General features: G+C 39.0%; 1 protein-coding gene across 2 annotated transcripts in view; it reads left to right on the top strand.

Annotated features, from left to right (window-relative positions):
- Positions 1-14,369, top strand: part of LOC127434233 (probable G-protein coupled receptor 158) — a 245,547-nt gene extending 231,178 nt beyond the window's left edge. Inside the window, exons 9-12 of one of the 2 annotated variants that reach the window (XM_051686811.1) lie at positions 5,061-5,166; positions 5,256-5,402; positions 5,554-5,637; positions 6,078-14,369. In XM_051686811.1, the coding sequence (XP_051542771.1) occupies positions 5,061-5,166; positions 5,256-5,402; positions 5,554-5,637; positions 6,078-8,015 (2,275 nt within the window). In that variant the 3' untranslated portion in view covers positions 8,016-14,369. The remainder of the gene's footprint in view (positions 1-5,060; positions 5,167-5,255; positions 5,403-5,553; positions 5,638-6,077) is intronic. The other variant, XM_051686812.1, reaches the window with a different exon arrangement.
- Positions 14,370-20,381: the final 6,012 nt, after the last annotated feature.

The following is a 20,381-nucleotide window of genomic DNA, read 5'->3' as shown; positions in this document are numbered from 1 at the left end:
ATGATAAACGCGAGCCCGACATCACCCCTGGTGAGAGAAAACTGCGACTCATCAGTGAAGAGCACAGTCAGTCCTGTCTGTTCCAGTAAAGGTGGGTTTGTGCCCATAGGTGATATTGTTGCCGGTGCTAAGGCATGTTCACACAGGTGAGCAGGGACCCTGGGCATCTTTCTTTTGGTGTCAGTAGAAAGGTCTCTTTGGGGTCTTTTTCTTTTTTACACCCAATTCCCTATGCGCTTTTAAGTCCTCATGGTCACATAGTGATTTGCCTCAATCCAGGTGGCGGAGGACGAATCCCAGCTGCCTCCGCGTCTGAGCCCGTCAAGCTGCGCGGCTTATCATGTGGCTTGTTGAGCGCGCTGCTATGGAGACATAGCATATGTGGAGGCTTCACGCCATCCACCGCGGCATCCACGCACAACTCACCACGCGCCCCACTGAGAACGAACCACATTATAGCGTCCACTAGGAGGTTACCCCATGTGACTCTACCCTCCCTAGCAACTGGGCCAATTCGGTTGCTTAGGAGACCTGGCTGGAGTCACTCAGCACGCCCTGGATTCGAACTAGTGAACTAGCGAACTCCAGGGGTGGTAGCCAACGTCTTTTACCACTGAGCTACCCAGGCCCCCAGTCTCTTTAGTGTCTTAAGTTATTTTAACTGTGACCTTAATTGCCTACCATCTGTAAGCTGTTAGTGTCTTACCGACCGTTCCACAGGTGCATGTTCATTAATTGTTTATGGTTCATTGAACAAGCATGGAAAGCATTGTTTAAACCCTTTACAATAAAGATCTGTAAAGTTATTTAGATTTTTACAAAATTATCTTTAAAATACAGTGTCCTGAAAAGGGGACGTTTCTTTTTTTGCTGAGTATTGATACTGTAGCAAGGGCAAAAGATGACAGAGATTTTTTTTTTTTATATCTGATGGTGCCACATTAAGCATTATTAGTTAAAAACACTTAAACTTATACCCTGTCCTCTGAGTAATCCAAAAACTTCACTGTAAATTGTAGCAACACCTCCTCCTCGACCCTTCAGACAAGGCTCATGTTTATAACAATTACCTGGAGGAGTAGATTCATTTAAACTAATATATTCATGCCAGGTTTCAGTCAAACAGAGCACATCCAAATTATGATCTGTAATAATTTCATTTACAATTAGTGCTTAGGTAGAAAGAGATCCAATGTTTAGTAGCCCTACCTTTATATGATATTTATCTTCAATTTATATATATATATATATATATATATATATATATATATTATATATTTTTTTTTTTTTTTTTTTTTTTTCAAGTTTGACCTTAATCAGATTTTTTCTAAATGATTTAGTGAGAGTTTTGTGTTTGGTAGTTTGGGGAACAGACGCAGTCTCTATTTGATATCTAGGTAATACAGTATCTATGTATTGTAGTTTATGTGACCTGTGTGACGTCTCAAGGCAGCTAGCAGACATTCAGTTTTACCAGTTTGTCTGCTTCCTGAACTGGGCCCCAGTTAGTCAGATACTATCACTATTATGACTATGAACCAAATGACTAGAGAGGAGAGAGGCACCTTCCATGGAGCAATAGAGTCCATCTCTCGTAGCAGGTCAGGTCTATCCCCAAAACTCTTCCAATTTTCTATAAATCCTATGCTATTCTCTGGACACTACTCAGACATCCAGCCATTCAGTGACACTAATCTACAATAAACCTCGTCACCACGATTAGCATTAGCCAGCACTTGTAAATTTGATCTGATGTCAGACGCTCGAGCCCCGGAAATGCATTTAACAATGGTGGCTTGAGTCTCTGTTTCCACACTCCTTACAGAAGAATCACCAATTATTAAGGGTCTTTCAACATGATTCTCAGTGGGTGCATCACTGAGTGGGTAAAATCAATTGGAAACCCTAACAGGAATGGGAGAGTGGTGTCGCTTTGCTGAGCGAGTATGCCGCCGAGACGTCACCCAAACACCCTGCTGCGGGGGCTCTACAGCTGGAACCAAAGTGTGTGTGTTGCTCGCTGTACTACCTGTATCTGAAACGGTATCTACCGGCTCCTCTTTCTCACTGACCTCCACTAGCGTTTGTATGTGTTTCTCTAACTCATTCATCTTCTCTGTCAGCCTGACTAATTCCTTACATTTATCATATGTGAATCCCTCACTGCTGACAGAAGAAGCTATAGTAAACATGTGGCATGCAATGCAGGAAGATATAACATGAGCAGATGCCGTGACATACCGCAATTGTTTGTTGTTGTTGAGGTTGTTCTCGAGAGGCGAGGGTTTGAGACCAATGTGGTTCCTAATCAGCAGATTCGTGTAAAACACAGTGTAGAAAATGAATGCACATGAGATGTAGACAAGCGGAAAAAAAGAAAAAAGAGAGAAATGGGTGCGCGCGGTAAAATACACGCAGTTGAAACGGTAGAAATGCGGAAAAACCCGAAGCACGCGGAAAAATGGCAAAGGATAAAATGATGAACGTGAATAAGCAAGAATAAGCAATACTAAGCAGGCTAGCAATCTACAAACACAGACAGCTTGTAAACTGAGGCACAAGTTAACATGGACACACTGCTGAATTATATGCACCATTTCACACCGAACACACACTCATATGAATACAAAGATGCCCCCCTATATTGTCACTGTCTAGTAGCTCAAATGAATAGTCTGCTATAGTGTCGTGCTGATCATATTATTGATGGCCGAGTTCAAATCTTCTACCTAGGTTATTTATTTATTTATTTTTTAATCTTGCGTACTTCTGCCGTTTGATCTAATAATACCACTTATTTTAATTTGTACAATGATGCCAGCGTCATGTAGTAAGTTGACATTAAATGGAGAGAAAAATATTGAGTCAGAAGCATGATTTTTGGAATTGACGAATCTGTGGCCGGTCGTTCACATCTGGTGTAAAATGGAAGAAGGTCACCAGTTAACATGAAAACCAGTTGAACCGTAACACCGGCTGCCTCACAGAAGACTGGGCAGTGCGCAAATATGGAATTTAATTACAAAATTACAAAGCGGAAATGTTTTTAAAACACTGAATGATAAAACAATTCAAATCTAAAGTGATATTCAATGATAGACTGACAAACCATTGTGTTAAATGATGAATGCCTACTGTATATCCTTCCTTTTTCTTGCGAAAGCATCCACTGATGGTTGGCCCATTGTAGATTCAAAAATGTGCATGCACAAAACTCTGATATCTCTAACCAAGTTTCAACATAGAACAAACATTATGATTTCGACCAAATCGGTTGGCGGTATATGTTGATGAATCAACTTCATTTCGACATTGAATATATGTTCTATTTTTGGCCTAACAATGTTCTGATGTACCGACCAAACAGTGAAAGTTGATTCAACATTGAAAATTGATCAAGGACTGATTCCGACCTTTAAAACTAAAAATAGATGTTGAATCAAGTTCTTACAAATATTGAATTGTTAGCTTAGCTACATGCTAATGTTTTCAATTGTTGAACGTTACTTGTGCAGCTGATGTGAGGAGCGCAATTTACATGGCGCAAGTGAGAGTTCATAAAGTTGATGTTTATGAAAACAATCTTAAATCTGTTACTTAATATGCTTATAACTAGGGTTGCCAGTCCGGTATTAGCTGAAACGTCCCATATTTTGCCAAAAATGAAGTCGCACCATCTTTTAGCAGCAAATGCCACAGATTTTTCCGCACTTGGAGCACTGGACACAACTAATGTCTTCCTTGATAGCTGATGCTTATTAATTTCTTTACTAATACCAAAACATAGATATGATCTACACTTTGAACCTGCTTCCAGCCTACTTCTAGTAATATTGCATATACCAGGAGTTTTCTGTATTATTCTGCATGGTTGGTAAAAGCCATGACTGAATGGGTTCTCCGAATGACCGCAATGATCCCAGATAGCACACATACGACTCCGAGAAGTTTGTTTTAAATCTTTTCATCTGGAAAGCGTCACATTTTAATACACATCTCCTAAACATCTTACAAAGATCAGATTTACAAACATTCTAAATCAAAAACATCTCAAAGACATCTGCTGAATGTCTGATTGACATTCGTGAAGAAACGTCTTATAGACATATTGCAGATGAGCAAACAATCTAAAAAATGTTTTCCAGATGTAAACACACACAACAAACAGATGTCTGGGTGATGTACGTGTGCTATCAGGGATTAATGATCTTGCATAACATTATTTAATTCAGAATGAAAGTGTAGTCTGGACCCAGATAAAAACATTGCTTTAAACACAACCAATGTCTGTGGGGGAGCAAAATGAGCATTACCCAATGGTGTACAACAGATCTTCAGCAGCCTTGCATCTGGAAGTATTTTCTCCATTCACTTTCTTTAATAAATTGTTGATTTAAAATATTTTAACATTGGCGTCAAAAAGTGTCTGAATTTCTAAAAAAAAGACAAAAGTGCTAGACTGTTCTTTACATGTTTTATGGGAAAATAAACCACTAATCCCAAAAAGCATAGCAAATTATGAAACTATACAATATAAAACTATTGACTATAATTGTTGATAAGTGTAAAATATGATATACAGTATATTGCTTTTGAAAAGTGTGTTATAAAATATTAAAATGTATAAGTTGATTGAAAGCAAAGAGAGATTGATTTGGTTACATTAATCAATAATTTATTCCCACTTCCAAAACACTTTTATTTCTGGTAACATTGCCTTCTTGAATTGATGTAATTTTTCACAAAGAATTTGACATGTAAGCATGATTTGGATTTTGGTTTTACATTTTTTATTTTATTTTTTTAAGTAAGTGTTAATCACACTGGATTGTGACTTCTACAGATGCATATACAGTATCATGTCTTCCCAGAGCTCATGGTAGGTGTGTCTTGAAGTTTAAATGTTGTGATTTTTTACTTCACGGAACCATACAGTCGTGCTTTATTACTCAGATTATTACCAGATTTGTAATATACAAAAATATAATGGTCTTTATTTTATTGTTCCTCTCAAAGTAAAAAAGTGTAGATTAGTCCTATTTCTGTAAATTTACCCGCAGGTTTACCCTTGCATCTGAACTGCACCCGGACTGGATGTTGATGCTATTTTTTGCTCATACACACCTGACAGTCACTGTCACTTTGGGGTTACTGCTTGTGCCAAAGGTAAATCCACCAATCCTCTTAAATTTTTTGATGACCGATAAACAATTGTATTTTTGAGAATCTCTGAAATGCTCATGTCTTTCTCACAGTTCTTGTTTGCGGGGACACATATAAGAGATGACATTGCTACAGAGGCTTATGAAGATGAATTGGACATGGGACGGTCGGGGTCATACCTGAATAGCAGCATCACGTCTGCCTGGAGTGAGCACAGTCTGGATCCAGAGGACATCCGGGTAAGTTCCCTGGTTTAATTCCTGCCTCCCTTTTCCCCTTGACTCCCTCCTGCCTTAGTAATTAACTGACGTTTCATAATCTGCAAATATCTCTTGACCCCTTGTCCTGTAATTGACAAACATACTGAGCCATGGCAGTTTTTTATTGCAGACACCAGAGGAAATGGGCCAGCTAAGTTCTAGTTATGGCTGTGGCGTAAGGTCTTGCGACAGCCTTTGGGAAAAACTTACCAACGTGAGCAGAAGTTTTTGTTTGTTTGTTAGAGCTGAAGAAGTCTCTCACGAAACACTTAAATTTTGTTCACGGGAAGGGCATTTTTGTAAAGGGTTAAATAAGTTCTGCTCTTGGGATAATAAATGCTTATGACTTCAAGACAAGACTGCACTAAATACATCCAAGTACTTAAGAGGCTGTTTCAGACCTAACAATAAAAAACAAAATTTTGTATTTGACACCGGCCCAGACTGTCCTGTCTTTATTTAGTGTAAAACAGCATGTTGGTTTGGTCTAACGTCTTTGAGGCACTGTCTGTCGTAGCATATGATGACTAGTTCTGCATGTTTTTGTGCCATAGAACGTCTGCTTTACTGTAACTAGAATCATTTAATTTGTACACTTCTAAGTCCTAGACAGCTCTTGGGAATTAATGGCCAATTTTGTCTTCAAATCCACAGGAAGAGCTGAAGAAACTCTATTCCCAGTTGGAGATCTATAAAAGAAAAAAGATGCTGGCCAACAATCCTCACCTGCAGAAGAAGCGCAGCTCTAAGAAAGGCCTAGGCCGCTCCCTCATGAAGCGCATCACTGAGATTCCAGAGACAATGGGGCGCCAGTGCAGCCGCGAGGACAAGGACCTGGGTGACCATGGGAGTAACCGAAACAGCATCTGTGTCCTGAGAAAGAACCCTTTTGAACCCTCACACTCTGTGAAGACTGCCAAAGATGAGTCCTTGAAGAGCAAAGTTTTCTCGCTTAAAAAATCCCACAGCAGTTATGATCATGTCCGTGACCATAGTGAAGGTTCTAGTAGCTCAGTTACCGACAAGATGGAAGTGGCACCCACAGAAGGCTCTCTCCTTGAAACCCTGATGGGCAAGAAGCTAGTCAAGAAGTCCTCAGAGAAGATCGAAGTAGCCAGTGAGTCAACAGAATCAGTTCCCTTGGTGTGCAAGTCAGCCAGTGCTCACAACCTGACCGCTGATAAGAAACCAATCCACCCAAGAACATCCATGCTGCAGAAATCTCTAAGTGTTATTGCTAGTGCCAAAGAGAAGACTCTTGGTCTAACAGGAAAATCTCAAGCAGCAGAGGATCCAACCAAGAAAGCTAATCAAAAGAACAAAGATACCAAGACTTCAGTTGAAGCTGAAGAAAAGGAGGGTTATCCAAAGATGATTATCAGTCAGTCAGTGGAGTACAAGCAGACAGCTGCCAAAACCGGGATAATGAAACAACAGATAAGTGGAAGCCAGCCCTCCATTTGCTCAGAACAAGCCAAGGGGAAAGACCTGTATGACCTTTCTGAAGTGTGTCCTTGGGAAGTGGAGGACTTACCGACCCCCTCAGAAAATAAGGTCCAGAAACATGTGTCCATTGCCCCCGAGCAGACCACTACAGTCCATGGAGGCAGCAACAAGGTGACAAAGCCACAACAGCAGAAACATAAAGGCACAGAGCAGTCACCCTCGGTGGCCAGACATCCAAACCAGAAAGTTGTAGACAGAACAGACATCTGTCCATGGGAGGAGCGTGATGAGGACCATGGTCAGGCAACATGGCCCAAACCTCCCTCCAATAGTAAGCCTGCCATGTCCCAACCCCAGGCATCTGGAGAAGTCGCCACGGTTTCAAGAGCAGAGGTTTGTCCATGGGATTTTGAGGAAATGCAAAGCAAGCCAAAGGACTCGGCTTGCTCCCCTGTTCAGAGCAGAGCTAAAAAGGGCACCACACCAACTGAGATCAAAGGCAAAATAAGCTCCTCATCTAATAATGTCAAGGACAAGGGTACTACCCCTACAGATGGCAAAGCAAAAACTCTGACAGAGTTCACTAAATCAACAGGCAGCTCACTCCAGCCTCCCTCTAAAGCAGACATTTGTCCATGGGACTTTGAAACTGTTTCAAGTCCCAACTCTGACAAGAACCCTAGCTCTTCTCACGTTCCTAAAACAAAGGAGACCCATGCTATAAAGAAGGGGACTTCCCCTCTAAAACTATTAGAGACAGAAAAAGAGAATACAAAGTCTGCAGATGATGAAAAAGTGAAATCAAAAGCAAAAGACAAGGTCACCACTAGCAAGACAAAAGAAAGACCAGTCAGCCAGTCTAAGTCAGCTGAGGTTTGCCCGTGGGATGTTGATAGTAGTCAGGAAATTGTCTCAATGGATAAACATAAAAGCCCAAATGTTGCAATAGCAAAAAGCAAGCAAGCTGATGTATCCCCTTGGGATTTTGAAGATGCAGCTACTAGTAAAGAAGCAAATAGGAGCACCAGTTCATCCGCAGGCAAACAGAAAAGTCATAATTCCAAAGGCAGAGTAACTAGCGATGTCAAAATGTCAGATGTCTGCCCTTGGGACTTTGATGGCCAAACATCAACAAAAAAGGCATGATAATTTACCTAAGCGAACCATTAGATAGTCCTCATTATATGTGCTTTTTCTTTCATAAATACACCATGGAATAAAAACTTTAATAGAATTTATGGTGATTTGAAGAAGAAAATCAACAAGCCGCACAAGATGCCTTTCTCTTCAACAGTTTGTTTTGAGTTTTTTTGGAAAAATATATATATATATATACATTTTTTTTTTTTTTATACCAAAAAATGCAACAACTCACCAGGCATTCCAGATTATGAAGTATTTGTCGAACCTTTAAATAGTAATGGTAGTTTACAATTATGCAACTCTTTATGTGCAATGCAAAAAGTATGCCTATACTCATCACTTGCATCCTTATTAACATTTGAACTCTCTTAATAGCTGCATCTGTAGCCTCTCCTTGACTCTGGCTTCCACAAAAGATTGTTCAAGTTCCTGTTACATAGGATCTTTGTCTGGAACATGCATGAAGTGTCATGGGGTCTGATCTATTTCCATTTTTCTTTTGTTGTGTTTCATACATTATGGTTTGGTTTGAGTAAAAATAAATACTTGCCAAAGATAAAGGTAACATCCAATAAATATAAGAACTCAAACCTCAAGAGAATAATAGAGATATTTGTACAGTGTGCCGAATTCAGATGGCTGCTTGTTGGGAAATTAGTCTGTAGCACTTTAGTAAAGAGTATACTTAGAAGTACATCAACAGAACATAACTCCATTCTTATTTGCCCTTGTTTGTCTTTTGGCCTTGCTGGTTTTTGCCAGTGAGATCATATGTGCGGATCTGCCACACTCTTTTAGTTTTCCTAACTATTAAAAAGAAGTTTGTGACGAGGATGAGGGCATGGCCGGGCCGTGATAGAGCATGACCGGCGCTGAGTCAGCTGATCAGCGGGAGAGCGAGATAAGGGGCAGCCAGAGACGCCGGTTCGGGAGAGAGAGAGATGCACGCGGCCGCGCTGCATGTGTTTGTTTATGTTTGTTTTATGTTGAGTTTCTCATTAAACTTTATGTTGACTGTTCAGCCGGTTCCCACCTCCTCCTTGCCCGTTCGTTACCTGTTACAGTGGTGCCAAAACCCGGGAGGGAGGAGGGATGTGCTGTCACGGAGTCCTCAACGCTACCATCCGCCAGGGGAGCAGCCGCAGCCGTCTGCCATGGGACGGAGGGGTCGCTGTTGACCACCGAGATTCAGAGGAACCGCGGCCATCTGCCGAGAAGCGGAGGAGTGTTTCTGTCTGCCAGGGGCCAGAGGACTTGCTGCCATCCACCAGGGGTGGAGGAGCGGTTGAGGACTGGGCGACAGAGCGTCTGTGAGCTGGCGAGCAAGTTCTTCTCTCTCTCTCTCTCCTCTCTCTCTCTCTCTCTGTGTGTGTCTCTGCTCACCATTTCCCTCTCCCCACGCCTCCCCTCATCTCTCAACCAGGTTCACAGGAGGCAGGGTGGACCAACAGCCGGATGGGCAGCGTCTCCCCTCCAGAGATGGGGGGTGGGGGGGTGGGGGGGGTTGGGGAGTTAGTCAGACCGGTGGTGCCCCAGCCTGAATCGGGCAGGGGAGGAGTGTGACGAGGATGAGGACATGGTCGGGTACGGTAGGTGCTGAATCAGCTGATCAGCAGGAGAGCGAGATAAGGGGCAGCCTGAGATGCCGGTTCGTGAGAGAGAGAGAAACGCACACGGCCACGCTGCATGTGTGTCTGTGTTTGTTTATGTTTCTTTTATGTTGAGTTTCTCATTAAACTTTATGTTGACTGTTCAGACGGTTCCCACCTCCTCCTTTCCCGTTCGTTACCTGTTACAAAGTTAAAAAAATATAAAATATCCAACGCTTCCAAATTTTCTGATATTTTATCCTGAATGTGCCTATTTAGTCCTGTACCAGTCTTATTTGTTTTGGGAAATGGTATTTATTTATTTTTTTCTTTTCATAACCCATGTTACACATACCCAGTGAAACACTTGATGATAATCAACATATTATTTTGGAAAAAGAAATTAGATTTAGTTTATATATTAGCAATTTTCAAAATTTTAATTGATTTTTGAATGGGGTATGCTAAAAAACAAAAAAACAAACAAAATCCACTATTCAGTTCACGAGACCATAGACTACAGTTTCTCTCGGCGTAGGGCACATTCATAAAGCGAGACTAATTTTTGCCTATAATGTCTTTCCTTTTCTTGTAAAGATTTGACAACTTCTGACAAAATATAACATTATATCAAATCTTATGTATTTCATATCAAATTCTGACCCAAGCCTCAAAGTTTTTTCTTAAACTTGTACAGTACAGTACCTGATACCCATTAGCATTTTATGATGATTAGGTGAGACAGGAAGTGTTGTAACACATTTTGTTTCAACGTCAGTTACATTGTGCTGTGTCTAAAACTTTGACATATTCTCTTATTTATCTCGTACTTATTTATCTGGTCTTAGGATGGACTAAACAGCGAATAAACTGCTATCAACTGCAATCCAATCAAAGAGCGGTTAACACTTCTCTGACCTCAGCTTGCATCACTTTTCTTCAAATGGAATACATAGACGAAAATTATTGCCAATTAAAGCTATTATCAGCCAAATAACAAATTACACTGCATCCATGTGCACCTCTGCAGTCAATTCAGGATGGACTTCAAATACATTTAATCATTAATATTACAATTCAATCAATATCCTTTAGTTTTATACATTGCCCCCCAAAAATATTTACATTAAGTTTGTATACGTTTACTTTAGTTAACACAATAGTTAACATGAAATACCATTTTTTACAGAATTTTTACTTTACTGTAATTTTGGCCAAATTTATTAAAATTACACCGACCACTGGGTGGCGCAAGTAAATAACCCAGTTTGCTTGACTTTTGGCATAGTTTATTTATGAACTGAATTCCTGAGATCTGAATTTGAGATTTGTATGTGTACTTCTGAATTTCTACTTGATCTGAAAATTTGAACCTATAATTCTGTCATCTGAATTTTTACAGCTAATTCCACCTCTAAAACATTTAAACAAAAAATCTGCTGTTTAAAAATATAAAATACTAAAATGCAAAAATCTTTTTCAATTTTGTTAAATGTCACGTCTAATACTTTAGACAATCTCATAGCTCCATACATTTTGGGGTGGGTTGTAACACTAACAGAAAACTTCTATTCTATTCTATCTATTTAGACATTTTAAATGTCTATTTATGCATGAATTTATGGTGATAATCAAATGTACTTGTTCAGAATAATATTTTTTTAACATGTACATTAAACACGTGTAGATATTAAATTATATATTATATATTAAATTAAACAAGACAAGCTGTTGTTTCAGATGATACCAGTTCTGCTATTTAACATTTGTTAACATGATCGCAAATCCAGGCCTATGAACCAGGTGAGAAATTCTTCTTTCTTACCTCAAAATTGTTCTCACATAAAAAATAAATTAATAAATTTGTTAATATTTGTATACAAACACAACTTCTACTGTCTTCTCAAAGGGTGGTGGTCTTGTAAAATGATTTCACTCCTTTAGCTAATTTCTAATTCGTTAAAATACATCACATCATTGTTACAACACTTCCCGGTCACACTCCCTTCTACACTGATTAATTTATTAATAAAAACCTGGACTTCTCTCTTTGGATATTATAGAGAATTCTTCTATTTCTTAGAAGAACACCTTCTGAAACATGCCCAGTGACTACAGATGTGAATTCAACAATGTATCTAAATTACTGTTGGAATGTTGACATATCTTGAATGCCTTCTCAACACATGGTCATTGGTAATTTGTAATGATGTCAAGGTTATATAATGTGTCTCATAAGGCATGAATGGTTGCACAGTATGATGCCTAGTAATATGACAAGTGAACTGTTTGTTTAAATGTTGCGTTGTAGTATTCCAACTGCAAACTCTATTTTGACCCAATTTTACTAAATGGTTTTTAAATGTAATGACAGATATTCTTGTGTCCTGTAATGCAGTGTGTGCACACTATGATTTAGCAAGAATACAGAAGAAACAATTATACATTGTATATACGTTACATGTACCAAAGAGGTAAACAAATTACCTAAATACCTGTGTCATTCTTGACACTAAAATGATGTCACACTCCAATCTCTCCACAGTAGGGTTAATCTACAAGCTTATCATTTAAAACTCGTATTAATGCTGCCTTCAAGTACTCCTGGAAAGTTTGTATACTTATATGTTTAGGAGTTGTAATTACGATGTGCATTCAAGTAATTTTGGTTGGGGGGAAAAAAATTATGTGTTTTTGATGAAATTGATGCATTTTCATATTTCGTTCTCTCTTTTCACTTACTGAAAAAAGCAATTCTTCTTCAACAGTACACAAAATGTATATGAACTAAACTGTACATTCAGCATGATAAAGTTAAATTAAAAACTTAATTATGACCAAAAATAATTTGCTTCCATAAGTTATTCTTTAACTGAAATGTCTCTAACTTAGAGGGAATATCCAGTGTTTCCCAGTGAATTATGACATTGTATTGATTACTTGACTGATTTTTTCATGGAAAAAGGCATTACATTACTAAATACTTACAGTTTAAAGTTAATCTCTAAAACACTTTTTTGTTTGTTTGTTTGTGTTTTTGTGTGTGCTCAACAAATTCAACATAATGTCAATATTTAAATTTACTCCTTGTTCATTGTCGCAATAAAGTGAATATCTGCAGACGTACATATTAACACAATTCATGTTTTACATTTATTATTCTTTATAAGTAATATTTTTATATATATATTTGTATTCCACGTAATGCACAAAGTAATTAATTTAACTGAAAGTCAGTAATTGTAATCCGATTACAAAAATTCTAAATTCAATGTGTTACACTACTTTCTGACAAATTTGATTACAATAACAAATTACTTTGTAATCATATTACACCCAACACTGGTTCTCAGCTTGTAAATATGATCATTCCATGACTTGAAGGCAGCATTAAACCATAGTAATGTATTGACAACAATGCCATTGTCAAGAAAGAATCATTACCTCCCCTGATTTATGATAATGGGTCTGATTGTCCTTCTTAAAATTTACAGCAGAACCCAGAATTTCTGTTATCCTCATCTGGAGATGTGCTCATGGATTTATACTGTAAATATACTAAAGGGACCTTTCACCAACCTAGTTCTACTGCCCCTTAACTGTCCAGTCATCCCATACCCTGCTAAGAACAGAATCTGTTCTTAATGTATGCCTAGATGGACGTGTAAAATGTACCAACTTTGTTCCATAGACAATGCTTCTGGGAATGGTTGTTGTATCGTAGTGCATCCCTCTAGTTTACAAATTTTACCCATCTGCAACTACTCGGTTGATCTGTATGTAGTATGATGTATGCATCCGACTCATGACCTGTTAAAGTTGAATGGTAACCTTGCCTATTACATTGTCTTGGTGCAATGTTTAGTTCAGTTTGTGGAGTTTACCGAAGTGTGTTTTTATCTATTTCTGAAGTTATTTTAGTTATTTAGCTTGTTCACTTGGGCCCCACACGTGTCCCACCATCGTCACGTATCAGGGGACACTCCTACTACTTAACGCTGTATTGTCTTAGCTCTTACTCTCATTGCTTCTGCATGATGATGAGAAATTAGTAAGACTGATGTTTCACTGCCCTTGATAGAACTTAAAAAAAACAATCTTTGATCTTTATTGGACTGTTACAAGTTGTATAGTGAGTGAAACTGTACCCTACCCACTGTGTTATGTGCTTGTTATATTACATGCTCTATGACAAGCTTATAGCATACACATACGGAAATATTTGGTAGATTTATATTGTGTAACATTGTGATAGCATGTACATAAAAAATACCTCCTCTGCAATAAAGCTTTCTATAAAAAGCAGTTTTGTGATTGAATAAAATTGAATTGTATAAGAAAAAGCAGCTACACATTAATTTAGAACAGTGGTTCCCAACCTGGGGTCCGGAAGATAGTGCTCCCTCTCTTTCGCACACATGCGTGACCAAACAGTGCGCGGGGAGAAAGAGAGATAAGATATGATACATAAGCCCTGCTTTAGTTACTGAAACTGTCGGCATCTGTTTTGCCACAAAGGACGGAGAAGCAATCGCACTGAGTAAATTACCTTTTGGTGTAAGCAATTATTATATTCACATTTGTCAACCATTATGTATATACAGTATATATCAGTGGCATGCAGTCAGCCCCTTCAAACCCTTCGGAGAAGGGGTGACATAAATGGAGATGGAAAAATTATTTAAATTATGAAACATTCTTTCCCCATTTTTATTTATTATTTTTTATTTTTATGTATATGCATTTAATAAATCAATTAAAATACAGAATTGGCAACTTTAAAATGCTTCTACCATCTCTATGATTGATGTTTTCATCTGTTTTGGTGTGTGTGTATTCGACCAGCCGACATCAATTATATATAAATTATGTATATAAGTCGCTTCGGACTATAATTTGCAGGACCATTCAGATGATGAAAAAACTTGATTTATATTCCGGAAAATACAGAACAGATTTTCTTCCTCTCTTCCACCTCCTCCTCTTGGAGGTCGCAGGCTGAGGTAAGTCAGGCAAGGACTCGGGCATCTCACCCACTGTAAGATCTGATCCCTCTAAATACATGGCGATTGTCAATAAATTGTGCCAGTGACCATCCCACTCTGCCACCAGGCATATCGGACTGGGTGGGCTCTTCTTGACCATGCCTAAAATGTCCTTTAGCACTACATCGTCCCAGTTCAGAAGATTGACAGAGGCAAAGGAGCTTTACTGCTGGATCCATAGGAGGTCAGTTCCTCTGTAACGTAGTGGAATCTCAGAGAGCAAAGGTGTGGATCCAAACACAGTTTATTAAAGAAAAGGCAAAATACAACACAAAGCAAGGCTCAGACAAGGCAAAAACTAGAACTGAAACTCACACTACATACATCCATCTAAGGACAAGAACTGACAAAGAACACAGGGGAACACAGGAATTAAATACACAAGGAACTAATGAGAAAACAAGAAACACCTGGAACTTATAAGCACAAGAACCAATTAACATACACAAGGTAAAGAACTACAAAACTCATAAACAAATGAAAGCCAAGAAGTAAATAATAAAACATGCATAGTGACCCCTAGTGGTCCCCGGGGTAACACCCACAGATGCTATTAAATTACATGTGATCATGTTAAAAGACATAATAATAAAATATTGTAAATATTATTATTATTATTATTATTATTATTATTATTATTATTATTATTATTATTATACCTGGTCTTTGTCGGCATTCAGTTTGACTAAATAGGCCTCACTGATTTGCTGAACAGAAGTTGGTAAGTAGGCACTAGTGAGCTGCTGAAGAAATATTCAGGGTTATTTACATCTACATGATTATGGACAGCAAATGTGGCATGCTGTTGATTGCCACAGGCGTTTCCATCTGCAGAATTGCCGCTCACTGGATGTATTTTGTTTTTGGCACCATTCTGAGTAAATTCTAGAGACTGTTGTGTGTGAAAATCCCAGGAGATCAGCAGTTACAGAAATACTCAAACCAGCCCATCTGGCACCAACAATCATTGTCCAAATCATTGAGATCACATTTTTCCCAATTGCGATGGTTGATGTGAACATTAACTAAACCTCCTGACCCATATATGAATGATTTTATGCACTGCACTGCTGCCACACGAGATTAGATAATCGCATGGCATGATTGTTGGTGCTAGATGGGCTGGTTTGAGTATTTCTGTAACTGCTGATCTCCTGGGATTTTCACACACAACAGTCTCTAGAATTTACTCAGAATGGTGCCAAAAACAAAAACATCCAGTGAGTGGCAGTTCTGTGGACGGAAATGCCTTGTTGATGAGAGAGGTCAACAGAGAATGGCCAGACTGGTTCAAATTGACAAAGTCTTTGGTAACTCAGATAACCGCTCTGTACAATTTTGGTGAGAAGAATATCATCTCAGAATGCTATATCATCTCAGAAGGTGCTATTTTGGCGGCACGAGAGGGACCTACACAATATTAGGCAGGTGGTTTTAATGTTGCGGCTGATTGGTGTTTATATATATATATATATATATATATATATATATATATATATATATATATATATATATATATATATGTTGCGTCCCTATGTATGTGTGTGCATGCTTGTTTTTCTTTCCTCTCTGTTTCCCTCTCCTTCACACTCTCTGATTAGGTTGCTGTTAAAGGTTCTCTGATCTGCCAATCTTTATTACCCTGATGACATCATCTCCACTCTCCACCAATGGATGGCGCTTCATGTCCTTTAAAAGCCGGTTGAATTCATGTGTTTGTATCCTTTTTCGATTGATGACCGCTTTGCCTGTTACCTCCCGGTTGTGTATTGTCACTGGCTCATTGTGACTCTGCATGTTCATTTTGTGTACCGACTTAGTCACTCGTTAACCATTCGCTGTTTATGTGACTTTTCGTTGGTGTTATTTATATAACTTGCTGCTCTTCTAACCAGAGTGGAAAAGTGGACAAGTAAGATGTCACGTGACATACACTAAGCATCATGTAGACTGTTATTTGTATTAGACACCCTAGGTTAGGAGTGAGTGCCAACCCCTGTACTTTTGATATTTTTGGGATCAGATAGAATAGTTTAGGTGGCTTTGTTTGAACTGACAATTTAATGAGATTAGAGGGTTAACAAAAATGAGTTAGAATTGTTTTGTTTTGATTCTCTTTTCTTTGACTCCACTCATGTCCATTTTCCCTCTGGTTTTATTATTAGTACAGGTGCATCTCAATAAATTAGAATGTCGTGGAAAAGTTCATTTATTTCAGTAATTCAACTCAAATTGTGAAACTCGTGTATTAAATAAATTCAATGCACACAGACTGAAGTAGTTTAAGTCTTTGGTTCTTTTAATTGTGATGATTTTGGCTCACATGTAACAAAACCCACCAATTCACTATCTCAAAAAATTAGAATATGGTGACATGCCAATCAGCTAATCAACTCAAAACACCTGCAAAGGTTTCCTGAGCCTTCAAAATGGCCTCTCAGTTTGGTTCACTAGGCTACACAATGATGGGGAAGACTGCTGATCTGACAGTTGTCCAGAAGACAATCATTGACACCCTTCACAAGGAGGGTAAGCCACAAACATTCATTGCCAAAGAAGCTGGCTGTTCACAGAGTGCTGTATCCAAGCATGTTAACAGAAAGTTGAGTGGAAGGAAAAAGTGTGGAAGAAAAAGATGCACAACCAACCGAGAGAACCACAGACTTATGAGAATTGTCAAGCAAAATCGATTCAAGAATTTGGGTGAACTTCACAAGGAATGGACTGAGGCTGGGGTCAAGGCATCAAGAGCCACCACACACAGACGTGTAAAGGAATTTGGCTACAGTTGTTGTATTCCTCTTGTTAAGCCACTCCTGAACCACAGACAACGTCAGAGGCGTCTTACCTAGGCTAAGGAGAAGAAGAACTGGACTGTTGCCCAGTGGTCCAAAGTCCTCTTTTCAGATGAGAGCAAGTTTTGTATTTCATTTGGAAACCAAGGTCCTAGAGTCTGGAGGAAGGGTGGAGAAGCTCATAGCCCAAGTTGCTTGAAGTCCAGGGTTAAGTTTCCACAGTCAGTGATGATTTGGGGTGCAATGTCATCTGCTGGTGTTGGTCCATTGTGTTTTTTGAAAACCAAAGTCACTGCACCCGTTTACCAAGACATTTTGGAGCACTTCATGCTTCCTTCTGCTGACCAGCTTTTTAAAGATGCTGATTTCATTTTCCAGCAGGATTTGGCACCTGCCCACACTGCCAAAAGCACCAAAAGTAGGTTAAATGACCATGGTGTTGGTGTGCTTGACTGGCCAGCAAACTCACCAGACCTGAACCCCATAGAGAATCTATGGGGTATTGTCAAGAGGAAAATGAGAAACAAGAGACCAAAAATTGCAGATGAGCTGAAGGCCACTGTCAAAGAAACCTGGGCTTCCATACCACCTCAGCAGTGCCACAAACTGATCACCTCCATGCCACGCCGAATTGAGGCAGTAATTAAAGCAAAAGGAGCCCCTACCAAGTATTGAGTACATACACAGTAAATTAACATACTTTCCAGAAGGCCAACAATTCACTAAAAATGTTTTTTTTTATTGATCTTATGATGTATTCTAATTTTTTGAGATAGTGAATTGGTGGGTTTTTGTTAAATGTGAGTCAAAATCATCACAATTAAAAGAACCAAAGACTTAAACTACTTCAGTCTGTGTGCATTGTATTTATTTAATACGCGAGTTTCACAATTTGAGTTGAATTACTGAAATAAATGAACTTTTCCACAACATTCTAATTTATTGAGATGCACCTGTACATACTTTGTATTATATGTAAATACTCTTTACTCATTTATCATTGACTTTTCGTTACGGTGATCTACAAAATAAATTTTGCACCGTATACATACCTGGTTGCTTTTGTCATTTTGCCAACCCAACACACACAACAAAATCCATTCACAATTAAAATGTTTAACCCCCCTTAATGTTTAACTATATATACACTACCGGTCAAAAGTTTTGAAACATTTAATCATTCTTCACTATTCTAAAATGTGAAAATTATAAAGTCATCAAAACAATGGAATAACATAAATGGAACTATGGGAATTATGTTGTGACTAAAAATCTAAAATCAAAACTGTTATATTTTAGCATCTTCAAAGTAGTCACCCTTTGCCTAGAATTTGCATACATGTACTCTTGACATTTTCTCAACCAACTTCCTGAGGTATCACCTGTCACATCTTCCCAATCTGTTCACCCAAGATCCCCTTCCCCTGAGTATTAACCCACACCGGACTACATTTCCCAGAACACCCTTCCCGCCATTGACTCACACCTGATTGCAGTTCAGTCATCAACTCTGTGTATATAAACCCTGCTCAAAATTCAATTCACTGAAGTCTTGCCAATTCACCTGTTGTCTTGCATTTTTTGAGTGTTATCTTTACCTACTGCCTGTCCCTTGGATTACCCCTTTGTTTACTGTCTTTGTTTACTTCGGACTGCTTACCTGGTTTGGACCTGCCTGTTTTACTACAATTGCCATTAAACTCTGCACATGGATCTTCACTCTGTGTCTGCCTCTGACTAGTTACATCACCCTGGGATGCTTTTTAAACAGTACTGAAGGAGTTCCCATCTATGTTGGGCACTTATTGGCTACTTTTCTTTATTATTTGGTCCAAGTCATCAATTTCAAAAAAAAAAAAAAATATTTTTATTTTTTTTTATTAAACTTTAGTTTTGTAATTAAAGAAATTGATATGGTGGCACAATTATATTTTTGTCTACAAAACTAATTTCAAACATTTAAGCATATGCCTTCAGATCAAAAGATTTTTAATATCATGAGAAACATTTCAGTCAAGTGTTTCAAAACTTTTGACCAGTAGTGTGTTTCAGTCACACTATATTGCCAAAAGTATTCGCTCATCTGCCTTTAGACGCATATGAACTTAAGTGACATCCCATTCTTAATCCATAGGGTTTAATATGACGTCGGCCCACCCTTTGCAGCTATAACAGCTTCAACTCTTCTGGGAAGGCTTTCCACAAGGTTTAAGAGTGTGTTTATGGGAATTTTTGACCATTCTTCCAGAAGCGCATTTGTGAGGTCAGACACTGATGTTGGACGAGAAGGCCTGGCTCGCAGTCTTCGCTCTAATTCATCCCAAAGGTGCTCTGTCGGGTTGAGGTCAGGACTCTGTGCAGGCCAGTCAAGTTCTTCCACACCAAACTCGCTCATCCATGTCTTTATGAACCTTGATTTGTGCACTGGTGCGCAGTCATGTTGGAACAGGAAGGGGCCATCCCCAAACTGTTCCCACAAAGTTGGGAGCATGGAATTGTCCAAAATCTCTTGGTATGCTGAAGCATTCAGAGTTCCTTTCACTGGAACTAAGGGGCCAAGCCCAGCTCCTGAAAAACAACCCCACACCATAATCCCCCCTCCACCAAACTTCACAGTTGGCACAATGCAGTCAGACAAGTACCGTTCTCCTGGCAACCGCCAAACCCAGACTCGTCCATCAGATTGCCAGATGGAGAAGCGTGATTCGTCACTCCAGAGAACGCGTCTCCACTGCTCTAGAGTCCAGTGGCGGCGTGCTTTACACCACTGCATCCGACGCTTTGCATTGCACTTGGTGATGTATGGCTTGGATGCAGCTGCTCGGCCATGGAAACCCATTCCATGAAGCTCTCTACGCACTGTTCTTGAGCTAATCTGAAGGCCACATGAACTTTGGAGATCTGTAGCAATTGACTCTGCAGAAAGTTGGCGACCTCTGC

Source organism: Myxocyprinus asiaticus, chromosome 44 (assembly GCF_019703515.2).
Source record: "Myxocyprinus asiaticus isolate MX2 ecotype Aquarium Trade chromosome 44, UBuf_Myxa_2, whole genome shotgun sequence".
NCBI classification, from domain to species: Eukaryota; Metazoa; Chordata; class Actinopteri; order Cypriniformes; family Catostomidae; genus Myxocyprinus; species Myxocyprinus asiaticus.
The sequence above is the reverse complement of the archived record's forward strand: the minus strand, read 5'-3'. Positions and strand labels throughout refer to the sequence as shown.